Source organism: Tachysurus vachellii, chromosome 7 (assembly GCF_030014155.1).
Source record: "Tachysurus vachellii isolate PV-2020 chromosome 7, HZAU_Pvac_v1, whole genome shotgun sequence".
Taxonomy (NCBI): Eukaryota; Metazoa; Chordata; class Actinopteri; order Siluriformes; family Bagridae; genus Tachysurus; species Tachysurus vachellii.
Window position 1 is genome coordinate 14,654,788 of NC_083466.1, and position 18,726 is coordinate 14,673,513.

The 18,726-nt window shown below is 37.8% G+C and overlaps 4 protein-coding genes across 12 annotated transcripts in view; 2 read left to right on the forward strand and 2 right to left on the reverse strand.

Annotated features, from left to right (window-relative positions):
- The window catches only part of exoc6b (exocyst complex component 6B), an 88,472-nt gene extending 83,959 nt beyond the window's left edge, over nt 1–4,513 (reverse strand). For all 4 annotated transcript variants that reach the window (XM_060874519.1, XM_060874518.1, XM_060874517.1 and 1 more), the window contains exon 1: nt 4,355–4,513. In XM_060874519.1, the coding sequence (XP_060730502.1) occupies nt 4,355–4,443 (89 nt within the window). In that variant the 5' untranslated portion in view covers nt 4,444–4,513. The remainder of the gene's footprint in view (nt 1–4,354) is intronic.
- Nucleotides 4,514–5,332: 819 nt separating this feature from the next.
- badb (BCL2 associated agonist of cell death b) lies at nt 5,333–8,862 on the forward strand. The gene is made up of 4 exons (XM_060874528.1): nt 5,333–5,429; nt 7,120–7,263; nt 7,478–7,674; nt 7,873–8,862. Exons 2-4 carry the CDS (start codon nt 7,128–7,130, stop codon nt 8,011–8,013), a joined length of 474 nt encoding a protein of 157 aa, XP_060730511.1. The 5' UTR covers nt 5,333–5,429; nt 7,120–7,127; the 3' UTR covers nt 8,014–8,862.
- Nucleotides 8,458–15,709, reverse strand: zgc:101765 (uncharacterized protein LOC450036 homolog). 4 transcript variants are annotated; one of them, XM_060874521.1, is made up of 2 exons: nt 15,330–15,709; nt 8,458–10,265 (listed from the first exon to the last, which is right to left on the reverse strand). In XM_060874521.1, the coding sequence occupies exon 2, from the start codon at nt 10,223–10,225 to the stop codon at nt 9,359–9,361; it is 867 nt and encodes a 288-aa protein (XP_060730504.1). In that variant the 5' UTR covers nt 10,226–10,265; nt 15,330–15,709; the 3' UTR covers nt 8,458–9,358. The 4 variants fall into 4 exon arrangements, with proteins under 4 accessions (XP_060730504.1, XP_060730503.1, XP_060730505.1 ...); XM_060874520.1 differs by lacking the exon at nt 15,330–15,709 and adding an exon at nt 11,686–11,844; XM_060874522.1 differs by lacking the exon at nt 15,330–15,709 and adding an exon at nt 11,102–11,679.
- LOC132848631 (membrane-anchored junction protein) lies at nt 11,143–16,013 on the forward strand. 3 transcript variants are annotated; one of them, XM_060874525.1, is made up of 11 exons: nt 11,143–11,169; nt 12,191–12,316; nt 12,650–12,695; nt 12,778–12,853; nt 13,151–13,273; nt 13,354–13,406; nt 13,646–13,797; nt 15,357–15,408; nt 15,572–15,632; nt 15,731–15,803; nt 15,900–16,013. In XM_060874525.1, the coding sequence occupies exons 2-11, from the start codon at nt 12,216–12,218 to the stop codon at nt 15,940–15,942; spliced, it is 780 nt and encodes a 259-aa protein (XP_060730508.1). In that variant the 5' UTR covers nt 11,143–11,169; nt 12,191–12,215; the 3' UTR covers nt 15,943–16,013. The 3 variants fall into 3 exon arrangements, with proteins under 3 accessions (XP_060730508.1, XP_060730509.1, XP_060730510.1); XM_060874526.1 differs by lacking the exon at nt 11,143–11,169 and adding an exon at nt 11,835–11,859; XM_060874527.1 differs by lacking the exon at nt 11,143–11,169 and having other exon boundaries at nt 12,101–12,316; nt 15,767–15,803.
- Nucleotides 16,014–18,726: the final 2,713 nt, after the last annotated feature.

Here is an 18,726-nt window from a genome sequence, read left to right on the forward strand (position 1 = left end):
AGTTTATAAAATCGCACCATCACTCAGATCCACTGACAGGATGCTGGTGTGTGTGTTCAGAAAACACGCTTGATAACTAGATTCACATTCTTTTACCATTTCACGCAAAAGGTTGCAAACGTTTATGTCCGTTTAAAAGTGCTAATTGTGATCCGAAAGCAGTCGAGCTGGGACAAATACCTCTTTCTTCAAGGTGAATGAATTCGAGTCATTTCCGTCTTAACCAACTGAATAAACCACACGTGTTTGAATAACCATTTATATTTACAGAATTTATCAGAAAATTATCCTTATTCTTATTCAAAGTGACAAAGTTTTTTTATCTCATTTTATACAACTGAGCAATTAAGGGTTAAGGCCCTTTCTCAGAGGCCTAACAGTGGCAGTTTGGTAGAGCAGGGATTCAAACTCACAACCTTTCAATTTGTTACCAACACAGTAACCACTAAGCTACCACATCCCTGAGCCAAAAGCCACATGTACAGCACATGCTTACTGATACGATTTCTCTCGTTCAACTACAGCAACGTGCCTTTTATAACACTGGATCTGTAACTCTACAGATTTTATTTGATCAGAACAGTGGTCTTCACTATTTTTTTCATGTGAGCCAACACTGATAGGACAAAGTCAATAGGAGAGCCACTTTCACCGCAAAGTATGCCAAGTTATTCAGTCTTAAATAGCTTATCTGCTTAAATACAATGTACAATATTGCAATATAATAATTACTCGAGTTGCGGATGATGCATGTTCCCCATCAGTTACCTCTTTTGTCACTGTCACATTGCTTTGTTGCTGTTCATTTTGTGCGCGGGATTGTTTGATAAGAAATCGATCCATTTTTTAGTCCGTGTGTACAGTAAACACAAGTTGTTAACTAGCATGAAACACAAACTAGCTTCTGGCAGGCCGCGAAAAACTGGCTATTGCGCAGAACGCAGTGAGTCAGTGACAAGTCAAATAATATATATAAATATATATTATTCTTTGTAATAGAGCACATTTGTTTTTCTATGCTTCCCTGATTGTTTTTAATGTTATTTAAATGAAAAATAAATTTTAACCACATGATCATATCATCGTATTATTTACTGCCATGCGAGCCGCATATTAAAGCTTGGCGAGCCGCGCAATGAGTAACACTGGATTAGACAGAAAGTCTGAATGATGCCATCAAAACTGTTGACGTGTCTTAAGGGTAGAAAGGGACTGTAACTTTTAAATTCATGTCTTCTAAATGGAAATTGTTTGTTTTGTTTTTTTTTTTTGTTTTATTGGCACACTAGCTGATAGATAACCTTAAGACTAACATTCATAATAAAAGCCGCAAACTTTCGTTCTGATTTCATGGGAACTTTAAAAGAGAGCTGAACAAGGAGGCTAATGAGGAAATAACTGTTTACAGCTGCAATAAAATAAGCGATAAGAAAAAGTCTGGTTTCAAGGGCACTCCACAATAATAAACTTGTAACTGTAGATGGAAAATATGTCAATCAGTGATTGAAAAAAATCTATTTCTATGAAATAAGAGGAGTACAACACTGGTTTGTGCTGTTATTAGAAAACATTAGAGCATCCTGTCACAGTCACATCATCCCTTCATGCTTTAGTCCTTACTTTTATTGTCAGAAAGTGAACCATTTTCTAGAACAATAGTTCTGTCATTTTCCCGCTAATGACCTTATGGAACACTACAACGCAGATACACTTTTTAGCTTTGATTATTTAGCCATATTTGTAAAGCAACCCAGTGACAATGCTTACGATACGACTTGGCTGTATCCATGTAGTTGTGGGTGTGCCACCGCAGAACGTCTGCGTGTGAGATAATGACCAGCTCTGAGCGGAGTCTAGTAATTACTAGAATTCTGACATGAGGTGAACACTATTAATAACATACTCTGGGAAATTTGAAAATATGATCCAGTGTATTGGATGATCTGCTTTGTCACTGGCAAAAAATAATCCTGCCCTGGCTATCACACCAGTCACTCCAATGAGTATGTGAAAATATGAAGTCTTTATCAGTGTGCAACACACACACACACACCCCAGTAGGTCCATAAACTAAAATTAGCCGCAGCTTCTCACCAGTGTATGAATACGACATTGTGCCACTGCTTGCATGATTCACATTAGCTCTGCTCAGCAACATGAAAACATAACACTAGCCTTTACAACAGCTAGGTAGAAAGAATTTATAAAAAGGTATGTTTTACATATATGTGTATATACAAACGCACACATTACAGCACAGTCAAATTCTTTTCTTGGCATCTCCAATATATTAAGTTTGGGTCAGAGCTGAGGATCAGCCATGCTACAAGCCTCAGAGAGGATTAAGAGCCTTGCTCAAGGGCCCAACAGTAGCAGCTTGGCAGTGCTAAGGCTTAAACCTTTGGCTTTCTGATCAACACAGAGCCTTAACCATTTGAGACACTACGTCCACCCTAAATATTTAACGTATTTCACCTGGTTTCAAACTGGGGACCTTTCGCACGTGAGGCGAACGAGATAACCCCTACGCTGCAGATAATTCATTTAGAGATTAGATTAAGTGGAGCGTGACACATGATTAAGTAAGATATGATGTGTATACATCACATAGGACAGGGTTGATGCTGTGTCAGTGATTCATGCAGAAGTTTCCGCTGGTTACCTGCTGACTTACTGATCTACTGCAAACAGCAGACCTGGTGTTCTGGATTACTCATTTCAACATACAACAATTGTGGTCAGATACTTATTTTTGACGAATAGCAGGTCTATTCAGATGCAGCTTTGTATTGTGTAGCATTACAGTTTGTCAGGAACTTCAAGCCCCTCACATATGCCAGTATGACAATGTACTGTACAAAATATGACCTCTATGAACACATGGTTTGTTGAGGTTGAAGTGGAAGAACTTGAATGTCCAGCAACTCACTAATACTCTTGCAGCTGAATGAGCACAAATCCCCAGTGTCATGCTCCAAAATCGAGTGGAAATCCTTCCCAGAAGATTGGAGCTTATTATAAGAACAGATGGGAACTAAATCTAGAAAGGGATGTTCAACGAGATCACGTGTCCACATACTTTTGGCTATATAGTATAATGACAGAGCTGCATTGCAAAATAGAGACATATTAGCAGACGCTGATTTCAACAACAGCTACAAGAATTGTCTTGTACCTGAAGTTTGCACAAGCTGCCTGAGAGAGGACACAAAGTTAACCTGCTGTATCAGTAGTCAGTATGTATAAATCACTGAGATCGCTGTTTTTATACTTCTCATTCTATATATTCTGCTTTACATACATCTGCACTATTTTATTTATGTATTTTATAGCCTTTATATTTATTCACTGTACAAGTTTACATCTATATATATTACATGCTGTACATATGTTTACATCTATATCTACACTTGTTTATTTGCACAATTGCTACTCTTTGCACTTCTGGTAGATGCCAAACTGCATTTCGGTGCTAAGTGCCTGTACTATGCAATGACAAAGTTTGTTCTATCTATCTACCTATCTATCTATGTATCTAAGTGCAGAAATGACTAGCACATATGAGCCAATACATTAGCTAACTTTAATTAGGAAGTTCGGAAACTCTCTGGAGCTCACTTAACATTAACATTAGAGTGATCACAGCAATTAGAAAGAGTGCTCTCTTCTGTCTGTGTGTGAGTGAGTGTGTGTGTGTGTGTAAGTGTGAGAGAGAAAGAGGGAGAAAGAGAGAGTGAGACAGAGAGAAAGAAAGAGTGTGTGTGAGACAGAGAGAGAGAGAGAGAGAGAGAGTGTTTGAGTGAATGAGTGAGTGAGTGTGTGAGACAGAGAGAGTATGTGTGAGTGTGTGTGTGAGAGAGAGAGAGAGAGAGAGAGAGAGAGAGAGAGAGAGAGAGAGAGAGAGAAAGAGTGTGTGTGTGTGTGTGTGTGTGTGTGTGTGTGTGTGTGTGTGTGTGTGTGAGAGAGAGAGAGAGAGAGAGAGTGTGAGTGTGTGTGTTTATTGCCACCACCGGCGTGCTTTAAGAGACGAGGCTGCACACATGCATGTGATAGGAATACTAAGTCTGCTCCCCTTGCTGTGTTAATAGCAGTGTGTGTGTGTGTGTGTGTGTGTGTGTGTGTGTGTGTGTGTGTGTGTGTGTGTGTGTGTGAGAGAGAGAGAGAGAGAGAGAGAGAGAGAGAGAGAGAGAGAGAGAGAGAGAGAGAGATGTTAGCAAGCTGCTAGCTGCAAGTTAAAGGGAACAATCTCTGGAAGTGTGTGAGGAGTTACCGAGAGAACAACAAGACATTTCCACACAGTCCTCTCCGCCGTCTAACTTATCCTACACATTAAACTGTTTTACCGACGACTTACCGGAGTGTGGGACCGATACAGTTTGTGTCAGTGCTTTCAATCTCCCGGAGGATCCGCTCGTGTTCCGCTGCGGTCTCTGCGCTCGCCATCTTCGGCTCCAACCGTAACGCCGCGCGCTGACGTCACTACACACACAAAAAGACTCGCGCGCGGGGGGAGAAGGGGGGTCCACTTCCGGGATAAACTTTAGTTGTCTAGGTTACAGCTGGAAAAATATATGACGTACCTATAATACAATATACATGTAAATATACACACAATATATATTTTATTTATCATAGGATAGATATCATGTGTATCAGTTGTACAGGCAAAAGTATTATGTTTAGAGCTGATACTTTAAACAGTAGTGACATCTAGTGTTTGTAAACCTTAAATTAAATCCTTTATTTTAAAAAAAAATGTATTTACATAAAGTTTATGTGGTTTCTATTCCATATTCTATATTTCATTTACAAAAAAATGACATTGGCTATTAGAAGATTTTTTTAACACTAAAATGTACTTGTTAAGTCGTGTATTTACGAGTATGACATAAAAAAAAGTATAAATAAAATAATATTCTGTGGTCTGTTGTTCAGCAGCTGTGATTTCTCCACCACGCTGGTGTTTAGTGTTGCCAGGTCCTTTTCCCCAGAGAAACCCTTGTTTACTTTATAACAGAAAATAGTTTTTTGTTTTTTTTTAAATAAAACAACACGAACGTTTACATTTCAACCAACTCATTTCATAATCTGAATGTCAGTGTGGTGTTTAATATTTTACGTTGAGAGTGAATGAATTGTTTTCTTAGAATAATAGCAATTCTTTTGCTTTATTTATCGCAATATGTGAAAAGAAATCTTTGTAATTTTTAATATTTTATTTATTTATTTCATTTTAAATTAGATTTAAAACATCATAGTACACTTGTAAGTATCAAAGTACTACAATATTAGTTAATAAGGAGAACATGTATATACCTGTTAGCTGTCCGATCTGGCAACCCATCTCAGAATCAAACACACGCTCCAGGTTCACTGGTAACGAGGGCGGTTTATTTTGTTGCTAAAGCGGAATCCAGCACCAATATTCGGTAAGACACACTGTACCGACCGAAAGACTACTCTAGCGAAGTCAGACAAAATCATTTAATCCATATAAACATCTAATAAACAGGAAAGTTGTGGAACTATCTAGCTACGTGTGCTTACCTAGCTAACTATGCTAATCCTCACTGTTAACTTACAGTTAACCAAGTCTACATGCTCTTATTGTCTTTAAGGACGTCGGCTAGATAACCAGAATTTATCTTTTGTGTCCATAAATTTGTATGTGCTTAAAAAATGAACGATAAAGAGAGCCAATGTTAGCTACAATATGTATAAGGCGGAAGTAGTTTAATGTTAAAGTATTAAGAGGACAACATGTGTCTAATTAGCAGACTGACTGAGCTAATAAAGTGCTTGTTTCATGCTGATGAACTTCACTGTGTAGAAAAAATAGACCATCGAGTGACAATATGTGGTGTGTGGGTAGAAGAAGCGAAAATAAGTTGCCATCTGCAGTGTTTCTATTATATCCAAGTGTCTTAGATATGAACAGAATAAACAGACTTGTCATTCAAGTTTACTGGAGGTTACAATACAGGATATTACTACAAAGGAAATGACTCCACAAGAACAGATCTCAAAATAGAGAGACAATCTGAAGCTCAATATGCTGATACAAACAAACTCAAGTTTTGAGATGTTGAAGTCTTTAGTATTAGTTAGTTTTCAAGTCTCAGCTTGATCTCTGTTGATCTGTATGTGTCTTCATTCCTCTGAAGTCATTTCCGTGTTTAAATCATTTTACTGAGCAGTCAAACAGTCCCACATTTCTTTTGTACGTTGCTCTCGTGATTACAGACTGTTAAGTGATGCAAAGAGAGACGGAACAGAAGACAAAACAATGTAGCCTACAGATAAACAGAACCCACCCTTCTCTAGGGACTTAAGTTATGTCACATTGATGACGCGGTCAACCCTGGCACAATTACACAACCTGCGCCATCAAGATAATGGAGAAATGAAGACCAAATCTTATCGAAATATTCCAGTTTGTTTAATAAAAGGATGTATATTTTTGGGATCCGTTACCTTAACTTATGGATATTTGCCATAATAAACCCATAGGACAACAAGTGCTGTTGAATTTTTAATAGTGGGTTGAGTTTATCTGAGGTTTCAAATATCACCAGAAGTAGACCAGGCTCACATACATTATGTAACATTTCTGAGAGAATTTGAAGTGTATTAACCCCAAATTGGGGTTGACTTGGGACAGAGATTATAACTATGAAGGATAAAGGCTTCAGTCCCGTCGTGGGGAAACATCTGGAGAAAAGAAATTTGATGTAGCTTTTCTTAGCACAATGCATATATTATTTATTCATTCACCAATCATTTATCTTCAGAAAGCACTTTATCCTTCTCAGGGTTGTTTTGAATACTGAGCTTATCCCAGGAGCACTGAATGTGAGGCAGCATATAAGTCACTTTATCAGCTGTGCAAGCAGTTCAGATTCCTGGGATAGAACTCATTATTTCTTGACACATTGTCAGTCGTGTATTTCTGATTGTAGAACAACTGCATATTCGATAGTTACTTATTTTTCTTTGACCATATTAGGCTTTTCTACATACAGAAGCCTGAACACCTGGCACACGATAAGCACATTTATTTGTACCTGTCTGTTACTAAGGTTGGAATTCTGACCCTGTCTGCTTTCACTATTGTTCTAGTTCTCACAATGGCTAAAATATGCACAATATCTGACGAGTCTGACACATCAAGTGAAAATGAAGACACAGAGCGCGTAGAGGACAACCGAACAGACGAAGCATCTCATTCTGCCCACCAACTAATTGTTTCACAGACATCCCGAGGTGAGTGTGTCTCTAGGCTTGAGCCTGTGGGAAATGTACAGAAGCATTCACCTGTGTCATATACTCTGTATCCAGGGTGTGCAAACACATAGCCCATAGATCCCTAGATAAACACGTCATCTATGTTTGTGATTAAAGAAAGTAAAGAGTTAAGGATGAAGAATTCCTGCACACTAACCCTTGGCCATATTGTCTCTGTTATTACTGAATGTAGGAGAGCAAATGGCAAGAAATAGGAATTTCTCTATAAATGAAGACGACTTTCTGGAAGCTACTGATGGGAGAGCTGGAGATGGAGATTCTTTCCGTCCTCGATCCCGCTCAGCACCTCCGGTTTTATGGGCTGCTAAGAAATACGGCAGGGAGCTGAGGAAGATGAGCGATGAGTTTGACACCTTATTGGAAAAAGGGGTAAAAAAAAAAAAAAACTACTTGTTCAAATATAAAATAGAAGTGTAGAAAAAAGTGAGGGGGTTTAAGGTTGTTGATTTAATGAATATTCAAAATGTTTACATTTCTTACTGTGTTCCCCAAATTGTCAGTTGACATGTATTCATTTCTCAGTAACACAAAGCACTCTTTTCTAACACTAAATTCCTCCTGACACAGATGAAGAGGGTGAGGAGTGCAGGTACAGGCCGTCAGATGCACACCTCTTCCAGCTGGTTCAACTTCCTCTGGAGCCACCAAGAGTCAGACACTGAGAACATGAGCAGCCTAACAGCACAAAACACCCGTCCAGCAGAATGAAATATCAGTGGAGCACACGACGAGAGAGAAAGAGAGAGAAAGCTCTGGTTAAGCCATATACAAAGGATAAAGAGGAAGCTCTCGTACCCAGAAGTTAGGGACTGATGGGTCGTCTTCATGAACTAGTTTTTAACCTTCCTCAGTTAGAGGATATCAGGACCGTAGACCAATCATAGTCTCTAACATTGCCTGAATGACGTTTACTACAGCAGAACAGTACAAATGATTTTTTTTTCCTGGCTCTGGGATCCAGTAATATGGGGAAACTCTGCAAGCTGATTTGTGAGAATGACCAGTCAGTTCAGTGTGTAAGACATTCAGACTACACTACTGGAGCATAAAGAAAGATACAATCACTGCCATCTTTCAGGGCTGTGGGAAAGGTTTCTTTTCTGTAGTATGGGCTAATGAACCGAACACAAGAACGAACATGTCTTTTAAATGTTTGATATTTTAAAACTTTTATTACCATTTTCAATTGATACATGAAAGATTTAGGAATACAAATAAACATGATTCAACACATGACTATTTTTACAATAAAACATAAAACAACTGATCTTATATCCTCTTTATCTGTTTAGGGGTATCATAGGTGGGGGAAAAGAAGTTTTGAACAGTTTTGTATATGTTGTAACTTCTGCTATCTCTTTATTCCTGGAACATTTTAGACCCTGAGAGCAATAAATGTTAAAGGGTGGAAGAGAAAGTAACAAGGCCTTACATCCATTGATATTACTTGAAAATATAAAAAGGAAATGCCTTGTAATGCTATGATTTTCAGATTATTAAATATAAATGTTTAGGACCACTACAATGTGAAAAATAAATATGGTTTTATTAAAGAAACTGCTGCATGTGTGTGTTTTTTATTGTTCTTAAATAACAGTTTGCGAGTTTTAGGGGGTAGTGCAGATTTTCAAAATGATACTTTTACATCTAGAATTTAAATCCATCCATCCATTTTTTTGTACCATGTATCCTTCGCTTGGTTGTGGGGAGCCTTCAGTCTATACAATGGAATTCTGGGCACAATATGGGGAACACTCTGGACAAGGGTACCAGCTCATCACAGGGCTCACTAGTACACCATGGGCTATTTAGAGAGAGCAGTTAGTCAACAGTCACATGTCATTAGACTAGGGAGAAAAATGGAGTACCCAGAGGAGACCCCAGAAGAACATGCTAACTCCATACACACAGGCCAGAGACAGGAACCAAACCCGTATGTATGGATTATTCGTGTAAAGAATTTAGATAAACACTACATTCAAGTTGGCCTGCATGGTCTTTAACACTTGTATTATCCTATTGATGTTGTTCTAGATTTGACACTGGAATTAGTCTAGAGTACCAGTGCTGGGTCCCAGCAGAACTTCTCATTGCAGTCTAGAGATGAAAGCTTCACCATGTCACTGTCACTGAGCTCAAAGTCAAACACGCACCTGTTCTCTTGCACCCTGCAGGGTTGGCATGATTTCGGCAACACAGGTATGTTTTGCTGCACAGCCCACCTCAGAAGCACCTGAGCTGGGGTTTTTCCACAACGTTCTGCAATCTTCTGAACCAGAGTATCAGAGAGGAGAATGCCTGTCCCCAGGGAAGAGTATGCTTGGAAGCATACTCCACTTTTCTCACATAATGTCCTTAGCTCCTTCTGAGCCAACCTTGGGTGGAACTCCACCTGGAGAACAGCTGGAATGACTCTGCAGCTCTTCATCAGCTCCTCCATGTGCTTCACCGTGTAGTTTGACACTCCAATGGCACGGAACTTTCCCTCTGCCTGGAACTCCTCCAAGGTTGCCCAACTTTGAGCTCGATTGTCAGGGTTTCGCTTATCCTTTACATCCAAACCCTGTGTACCAGGCCAGTGAATGAGAAACAGGTCAATATAATCTAAGCCTAGTTGCTCCAGGCTTCTCAAACATCCATCCTTGGCTTTGGAACCCTGGTCTCTGGGACTTAGTTTAGACGTTATGAACACATCAGCTCTGGAAAGGCCATGTTTGGGCAACAAGGTGCTAAGAGCCTGGCCAATGTATGCTTCGTTGCGGTACACTGCTGCTGTATCAAAAGCTCGGTAGCCTGCTGTTAAGGCAGCATCCACAGCCTGATAAGTTTCATTAGGGCCTTGCAAACGGAACGTGCCCAAACCCAACAGTGGCATCTGAGCTTTGGTATTCAGCTGGACACAAGGCATGTGGTCAGTCATTGTGAGCTAAAGGCTGTTGTGCACGGAAAAAGACTCGGATCTAATTTAAGAAACACAGGATTACAAAGAAATTAGTACTCAGTAACATCAGCTGTAAACTAAAATATCTCTACATAAAAGTTATAATTCACTCACACAATGAGGTAAACGAAAGCTGTACAATGTGTATGTGAAAGTTTCCATTATAATACTGTCTTTCTTTCTGTATCATGCTGTGTGTATTTAGCAACTATATACCAAGAGACACAGATTAGAATTTGCTGTAGACCGGGATTAGAAATAAATTAACCTGTATTTCGCATAAAATAGAGAAGTGCATAGAGAAGTGCAGCAAATGTCAAGATGAGTATGGTGTCTACAAGTGAAATGTTTTTTGTTTATTGTCTTTTGTGTATTGACTTGTATTTTTTGTCCTGCACTGTCTTATTTGTCCGGTCCTGCACTGTCTTGTCCTGCACTGTTTACACCAGGTTGCACAGAGGCACTTTGTATCTAGTGGCATGTATCTAGGACTTACTTACTAAGTCCTAATAGCTCTGTCTCTTTTATGTAGCACCATGGTCCTGGAGAAACGTTGTCTCATTTCACTGTGTGTATATATATATATATATATATATATATATATATATATATATATATATATATATATATATATATATATATATAGCAACAGCTTTATATGGATGAAATAATAAAAACTTCTTGACTTGACTTGAAATTCATTCACCAATTTCCTTATGGGCAAAACTTCAGCAATGTTGATATAATGCATGTACTTTTAATCAGATTTAAATATCAACAGTTTTACAGTGATGTTGCTAATATAGCCCAGAGGTGACAAGTTCCAGCAAAACGACCCCATATATTACACTTAACCTTTGGCACAGCTAAGGTGTTATCAGATAGCACGTGACTCCATGTGACACACGTCCTCTAGCCCACAGGTAAGACGACCTGAACAAGTCGGAGCTGATGGATAATACATTTCTATATCAACAACTCAGGTTCAAGACGATTATTACTGTAGGTAGAATCAAATAAAATCATAGGAAGATGCACTACAAGGAAACGACTGGAGTAAAAAATAGCCAATCATTTGGTTAAAGCATTTTGAATGGACATTCTTTTATATAAACATTCATTTATCAATAATAATAATAATAATAAGCCTATTGCAGAAAACTGTGCGGTGCAACATAAATAAAACTGACTGAACACTTCAAAAACAGCTGTTTACTATATCGAGTGCAATAACATCCCATAATACTCGCAACTAAATGTACTAACATCCCATAATACTCGCTACTAAATAAACAGAGGAGCAAAGCAGAGAACAACAGAACAGAGTCCGAGACGTAGCTATAGTAACGAAAACTTTCACTAAACGGAACTCGGACACAGAACACTAAATAATCATCATTGTTGTTTCTTTCATATTGTTCAGCCATGTTTAGTCTTACCTCAACCACGTGTTAATATGGGCGGGACTTTGATGTTCGTTTCCATAGAGACAGGCAGAACTGCCGCTGCTTACTGGACATTGAACGTCCAATCAGATCAGCGTTAACTCTCAACCGTGTAACTCTTAGCTGTAGCTAGGAGATTCTCTTGACTGACAAAACACAACGCTGTCGGTATTAGCTGAGTTTTTAACTATTAAAAGTGTTTACATATATTTTGGTACAATACAACCACAAAACGTGTCAGTGTCTGCCAGCTATGTAGAATTACTGCTAATTTAGATTCAACAGATGTGGATTTATGAATTTGGAATGAAAACCTTTTTTACTCTGGAAAAAAAAACAACAACAACAACATAACTGTAAATACATGTTATACAATACACAGGATATACATAGGAAGTGTATCCAGAAGACATAACAGAAATGTTGAGAGAATGTGTGTTATCATTTATTACCTCCATATATCATATTAACAATAACATGCATTTCTTTTTGTCAGCAGAACAAAAGCCATTGACTTCAACATCATGCCAGTTCAGGCTTTCTCATTCCCTATACCTGAAACAAGGTTCTTTCAGGTTGGCCAACACGTCTACAAGTTCAAGATAAGACGAGGAAGTAAAAGCAGGCAAGAGACAGGATTAAATACCTTTTTATACATTCCAGTGTTAATAATACTGATAATTTTAGACGCTGTTCAACGTAACAATAAACATTAAACATGAACAATCCTTTGCATATTATTCATCTTCATTATTCCCTTTATTATGGTCAAGCATGCGGGAGAAATCCAGAAATCTTAGTAACACTAGGGGAATGTGTGAAACTCCACATAGACGTTAAGCATTACATTCTACTCTTAAATATATGCTCTAATTTATAATATAAATGTTGGAATGTCGACTGACCCTCTGCAAATATATTAATTCCACTTGCTTGTTTATTTTGGGTTATTTTGTAGTGGTGACGAGACATTAGACAGTGGGTTTGTCAATGAGGAGCTTGAGGTAACAGAACCAGTTTACTCACATTACAGGAACTATAATTGCTGTATGTCAGAGTCTTCTTTATCATAATATTGTCTTACAGAATGCTGTACGAGTCATACTTATGAGTCTGGACAATCTTCATCCGTTCACCACGCAGCATTTCAGCATCTTTCCTTGTATGTTATATTCTATTTATATGAATTTTTGTACATTTTGTTTCATATATATATAGCATGTTTCATTCATATTTCATTTATATTTATTTCTCTTGTGTACTCTGAAGCAGTCTCTGGCAAAGGAATTTCCTTTGGGATCTTATTTTATTTGATTTTTTTTATCTTATCTTATGATATACAAATTCTTGAATTCAACTACAATGAATAACCTGCCAAAGTTATTGGTTATTAAACATTAGGTAAAATCTACAGTAGCTGTGAAGTGTTGTTCAGAATGATTCTATACTCTGCCACCAGATAAGAGTAGGTGGGAGCGGGTATCAGAGTTAAGATTCAAGAAAGGAGACAAGAAATTATTTGCGTACCCCTTCCTCATCACGTTGTATGTGGAGATAAATGAGCCAATCCCTTCACTCACAGGTAAGCAACACTTAACAGTGTATACATACACATACATTGTGATTAGCTTCGAATTAGTGCCTGAATTTCTTGTTTTACAGTGAACTCTGCTCACAAATGGGTCCCTTCAAGAAGTACCTTTCAACTATCTGGTGTAAATTTATCCCACACATTTAAAGCACGTACACTGTTAATTAGTTATTAAATATGATGCAAGTTAAAGAACAAAGGAAGCTGAACTATAAAAAGACATTTTTCTTAAAATTAACATAAATTTTGTGAAAATGTTGCACTTATATTTACGTTTATTTCTGCACATTTTTAAATCTGTGTCAATTTTTTTGTGCATGTACATATGTTGCAAAAGCAATGGCTTTATGTTTTCCTGTACAGGACAGAGACTCTGGATTGCACAGTCCACAACTTCCTACCTCCCCTGCCAGTCCTCCAGATAATGAACCGAAACGCAGGAGAACAGAGGAACCACAAGAGGGCCCTCTGAGCCTAGACCACCGTGACAAGAAGGCGACACATTCATGTCTCCAGTGGGTATTTTAAGTCTATTTTTTTCTCTATGAATTTTTTTAAAAAGTTAAGGTAGTTTTGAGACAGGGTTGCTTTTATGTGTGATTATCAGCTGGGGGACCTGAAGATTTTCTTTTTTTACTTTTCTTTAAGATTTGAATTATTTTTAATGATTAAATATGATTACTTTTGTTTTACATTTTGTTGTAAACTGAAGAAATTAAGTCTCTTTATTAGTTCACATCATGGACTCATGGTAAAAATGCATAGCTTGGGTTAAAGGACGCTTCATGTTCATGGGTCATGTTCAGTCAAAGCAAATCCACAGTTCCAGTAACACAAGCAGAAGTCAAAACCAGAAATAACTACATAGAATTAAACTAGACAAAAGAAATATGAGATATTTACTTTGGCTTCTACTCATTTTTTAAGATTTTATTAAAAGCTACTTACAGTTACGATGGGAGCGACTGAGAGTTTAGAGCCTTGGACAAGGCCCCGACACCGTCAGAGTCAACTCACGATCTTTACTCCCAAAAGTGAGATTAAATTTATAATTTCACAGGAATCATAATGCCCACATGGAACACAGCCTAACATAAGGATTTAATATGTAAAGGATAAAGACATATAAAGACTTATTATACAATAATAATTGAGAACACAGGCACTATTGACAATGATCGTATACAACAATAAACGTCAAAACAGTTCATTCACAGTTTATTATGTGAATTATAAGTTAGTGTGCTAACCAGAGATAAGCTTACAACTATACTTCTTTTTTAATTATGAAACTATAATCATTACATAGAATTAAAATTATATTTGATAGAGTTTCTTTCTGGACACCATGAAAAAGGTTTGTCTGCATGACAAACCACTAGATGTGGATGATGACGTGTGAAGTGTGAACTTTGATTATTATTATTATTATTATTATTATTATTATTATTATTATTATTATTATTATTATGTAAGGTTTTTTCAAAACAAAGACTGACTATGAATCCCATGTGGTACAGCAGTTCCTTTTCAGTGTGTTTAAAATCAGAGACACATTAAAACAATTTTAAATGTCTGTAATTTAGATCTTTTCCAGATAGATATGAGACACCTGGATGTAAAAAGGTTCTTTGTCACTAGTCTTATGTTCTATATTAGGTGACTACCTGGAGGCTGTAGTTGCAATAATAAAGTAGGCGCCATCACCATTAAACCGTCATTTAGCCAACGGGCTGAAGATAATTATTTAGCTATTACGTAAATATCCCATCTTAACAGAGCATATCTGTAAACCAACCAGAGGGATGTTTGACAGTTCCTGTTAAATCAGAATTGTGAGTTGTAGCTGTAGGCTTGTTCTGTGTAACACAATTTAGACAATCCAGTGTTCTGCCCTGTCCAAAATACACAGTGTTTTACAGGTAATTGTTGTGGCCTCAGGCGGAGGAGCTTGCAGACGTGCCTCAGACAGGTTTTTTGTTTTTATGTTAAATGTGCTGGAAATGGGAAGTGGAATTGAAGGTGTGAACTAACAAAGAGCACGTACCTGTTTATCTCTTGCTCTGTGTCTCAGAGAGTTGCCGAACGTGTCTGGAGGTGCTGAAGAGTCGGTTTGTGACAATGAGGTGTGTTTGTAAGAAAGTAATTGCTTTTGCACAGAAACGTTGTCTGTCTGTTTCTCTGTGCTTAACCATGCGTTATTACACAACCTGACACAGTGTAATCGGCTTTCATAACAAGCCTCGATATGTTCATTATTAAAACTATGAGCACGCTCTTGTCTCTCAGGATTCTAAATACGCTGATTCAGAGGAGTCTTCACCAGGTGCCACAAGTCCAGAGCTTCATGGTAAGAGTAGTCACTAGGAAATGATCTGTTTTCTGCAGTCATTATTTCTACCACAGTCATGTAAAACTAATAGTGATGACTGGAAATCCTCTCTCAAGTTGTTGAGCAACATGTTCCTGACTCTATATCCACAGATAAAGAAAAAGCAGGAGTCCTTGTTAGACTGGCTAGGTGAGAAAACCCTCGTGTTTACAAAACTATGTCGTTCCTGTGCACTGATTCTTCACTGCTCGCTCATTCTGTACTGTGTTTCTGTTTTGTTTTCAGCATTGTAGCGTTTCCCTTCTCTCTGCTGTTCAAAAGGACCTGATGACACCGTAAATTTATATATATATATATATAACATATTTCAACGTTCATTTACAACAAGCATCACATTTCCTGTTCACGTTTTTCAATAAAAAGTATATATGAGATGAAAAGTCCACTTGTAACCTGTATGTCTCTTAGAAAACCCTGTGGTTTGTGCCCTCGTTAGTCTAAAGGAGGGTATATCATTAGCTTTAAACACTCGTCTCCCGTCTCTGTTTATCTTCTAAATCAGACATTTATCTTCCAGCAGCCATCACAGATCATTACAACTATACTCAGAGAGAAAAATAAGGTTTCTTAAGGATTCCATGGGATTTTCATAAAGTGAAACCTCTGTCATAGGATGATAAATATAGGTATATACTGTATTTGTGCCATTTTGCAGACACCCTTATCCAGAATGACACATTTTATTTCATCTTATACCACTGAGCATTAAGGTCCTTGCTCAGGGGCTCAGCAGTAGCAGCCTGGTGGATCTGCTATGCAAACTCAAGCTTTTAATCAGTAGATTTTTGAAATGAAATTAACAAACATTAAAATGACAATAAAAATGTAAAATTTTAGAAAAAGTAAACAGTACATTAAAAAGTAAAAACATAAATAGTACCAAAAAATAGTTTACAATATAAAAAAACTGTATTCAGTAGAAACATTCATTCATTCATTCATCTTCTACCGCTTATCCGAACTACCTCGGGTCACGGGGAGCCTGTGCCTATCTCAGGCGTCATCGGGCATCAAGGCAGGATACACCCTGGACGGAGTGCCAACCCATCACAGGGCACACACACACTCTCATTCACTCACGCAATCACACACTAGGGACAATTTTTCCAGAGATGCCAATCAACCTACCATGCATGTCTTTGGACCGGGGGAGGAAACCGGAGTACCCGGAGGAAACCCCCGAGGCACGGGGAGAACATGCAAACTCCACACACACAAGGTGGAGGCGGGAATCGAACCCTGACCCTGGAGGTGTGAGGCGAATGTGCTAACCACTAAGCCACCGTGCCCCCCTCAATAGAAACAATTTCTAACAATTGTTTCCATCATACGCTGTAGTGCAAGTATGCAATTAAAGTGATAATGTAGTGTAATGTAATGTGTAAAACTGTCAGAGCTTCCTAGTCAGGTTAATAGAAAGTTGGGTTGAGAGTGGTGGCCTTAAAGAAAAGAGGACCAATAGAAATAAGAGGGAGAGATTGAAGATATGTCTGACTATATTTGTCAAGTCTGAAGCACACAGCCTGAGGACTCATCCTGGTATGTTATCTGGACCTGCTGCCTTGTGTGTATTCACTCACCTTACTGACTTATACACATCTGAAGTAGACAATGTTGGTGTATATTCCACTTCATCAGGTGTCGCTTCCAGCATTGTTCATGGTTTTGTGTTCAGAGATTCAAAGTGAACATAAAAGAGGTTCATTTAATCTGGTAATGATGCAGATGCAAAGCCGTTTGCATGTGACTGGCCTTTGTAGTGTGTTATGTGTGCTATACCTTGCCACATTTTCCTGGATTCATGTGCGGTGGTTAGTTTTAGCTATCTTTATGCTCTTGCGAACATCGTATTTTGTCTTTTTGTAAGCTTCAGTGTCACCAGTTTTGAATGCTTTAGAGCAAGCATGTAGATTATGGCATACTTGTGCATTTATCCATGGTTTCTGATTTGGATATGTGTAGATGGTCTTCTGAGGAATGCTGTTTTTAATACAGTTGATGTGTATTCATCAATATCAACTGTGGAATCCTGTTGTATTGCTGATGTTCTAAAAACCCAATCAGTACATGCAAAGCAGTCTTTCAGTGTATGTTCCTTTGTCTCAGACCACACTCTGATGGTTTCCTCACTGGAGCACACTGTTTTAGATTCTGTTTGTAGGCTGGATACAGTATAAGAAGAGTGTGGCGTGATCTGAACGGCCAAAATGAGATCGGATTTTGGCTTTGTAAGTATAGTATTTTATCTTCGTATAAACATGATCCAATGTGTTCTGCTCTCTCGTAGTAATGTCTATGTGTTGGTGGAATAATAGTCGTCCAACAGTAGTCCAACACCTTAAACACTTGACTACCACTAGGCCTTATTGTGTGTGTGTACAGTAGTGAACACTTCAAAATGAACTTCTCAAAGCAAGATCACTTTAGTTACAGTTGTGGAGCAGAGTTTGACTATAATAATATACAGTATATATCTAAATATCCTTTTTTCCCTTCTATGTCATTAGCCGTGTTGCCGTTGTACTGGTACAATGATCACATCACAACAGATCACTTCAAACCCACTGATAAGTAATCTCAGAGGAAAAAGTACGGATTACATCAGTATGTGAAATATGAACAGGGAAATGGGAAAAGTATTTTTAAGGTTGTCTACAAATGACCAAACAAATAACTAGCAGGATCTGGATTGCTATCTTTAACTTTAATGGTTTTCAGATAAACACAACATAGCGTGTGAATCATAGCTTTGTGGGTTTTCATTCTTCTGTCTTTTCCTTCCCTTTTCATTTCCTTCCTTTTTCTTTCTTCTGACCTTTTGTATTAAATAAAGTAATTGAATATAGAGCTGAATATATGTACTGTTTTGGAAACTAAATGTTAATGTAAAGGCAAATCCTGTTAATGTAAATACTACAATAGTGATAAGAAATTGTGCATCACAATAAAAAAAATCGATATTTTCAAAACTTTTTATAAATTAAACAAACAAGTGACTAGATGAGCTGTAATTTGTTACCTAGGCAACACACCCTGTATAACCCATTATGCT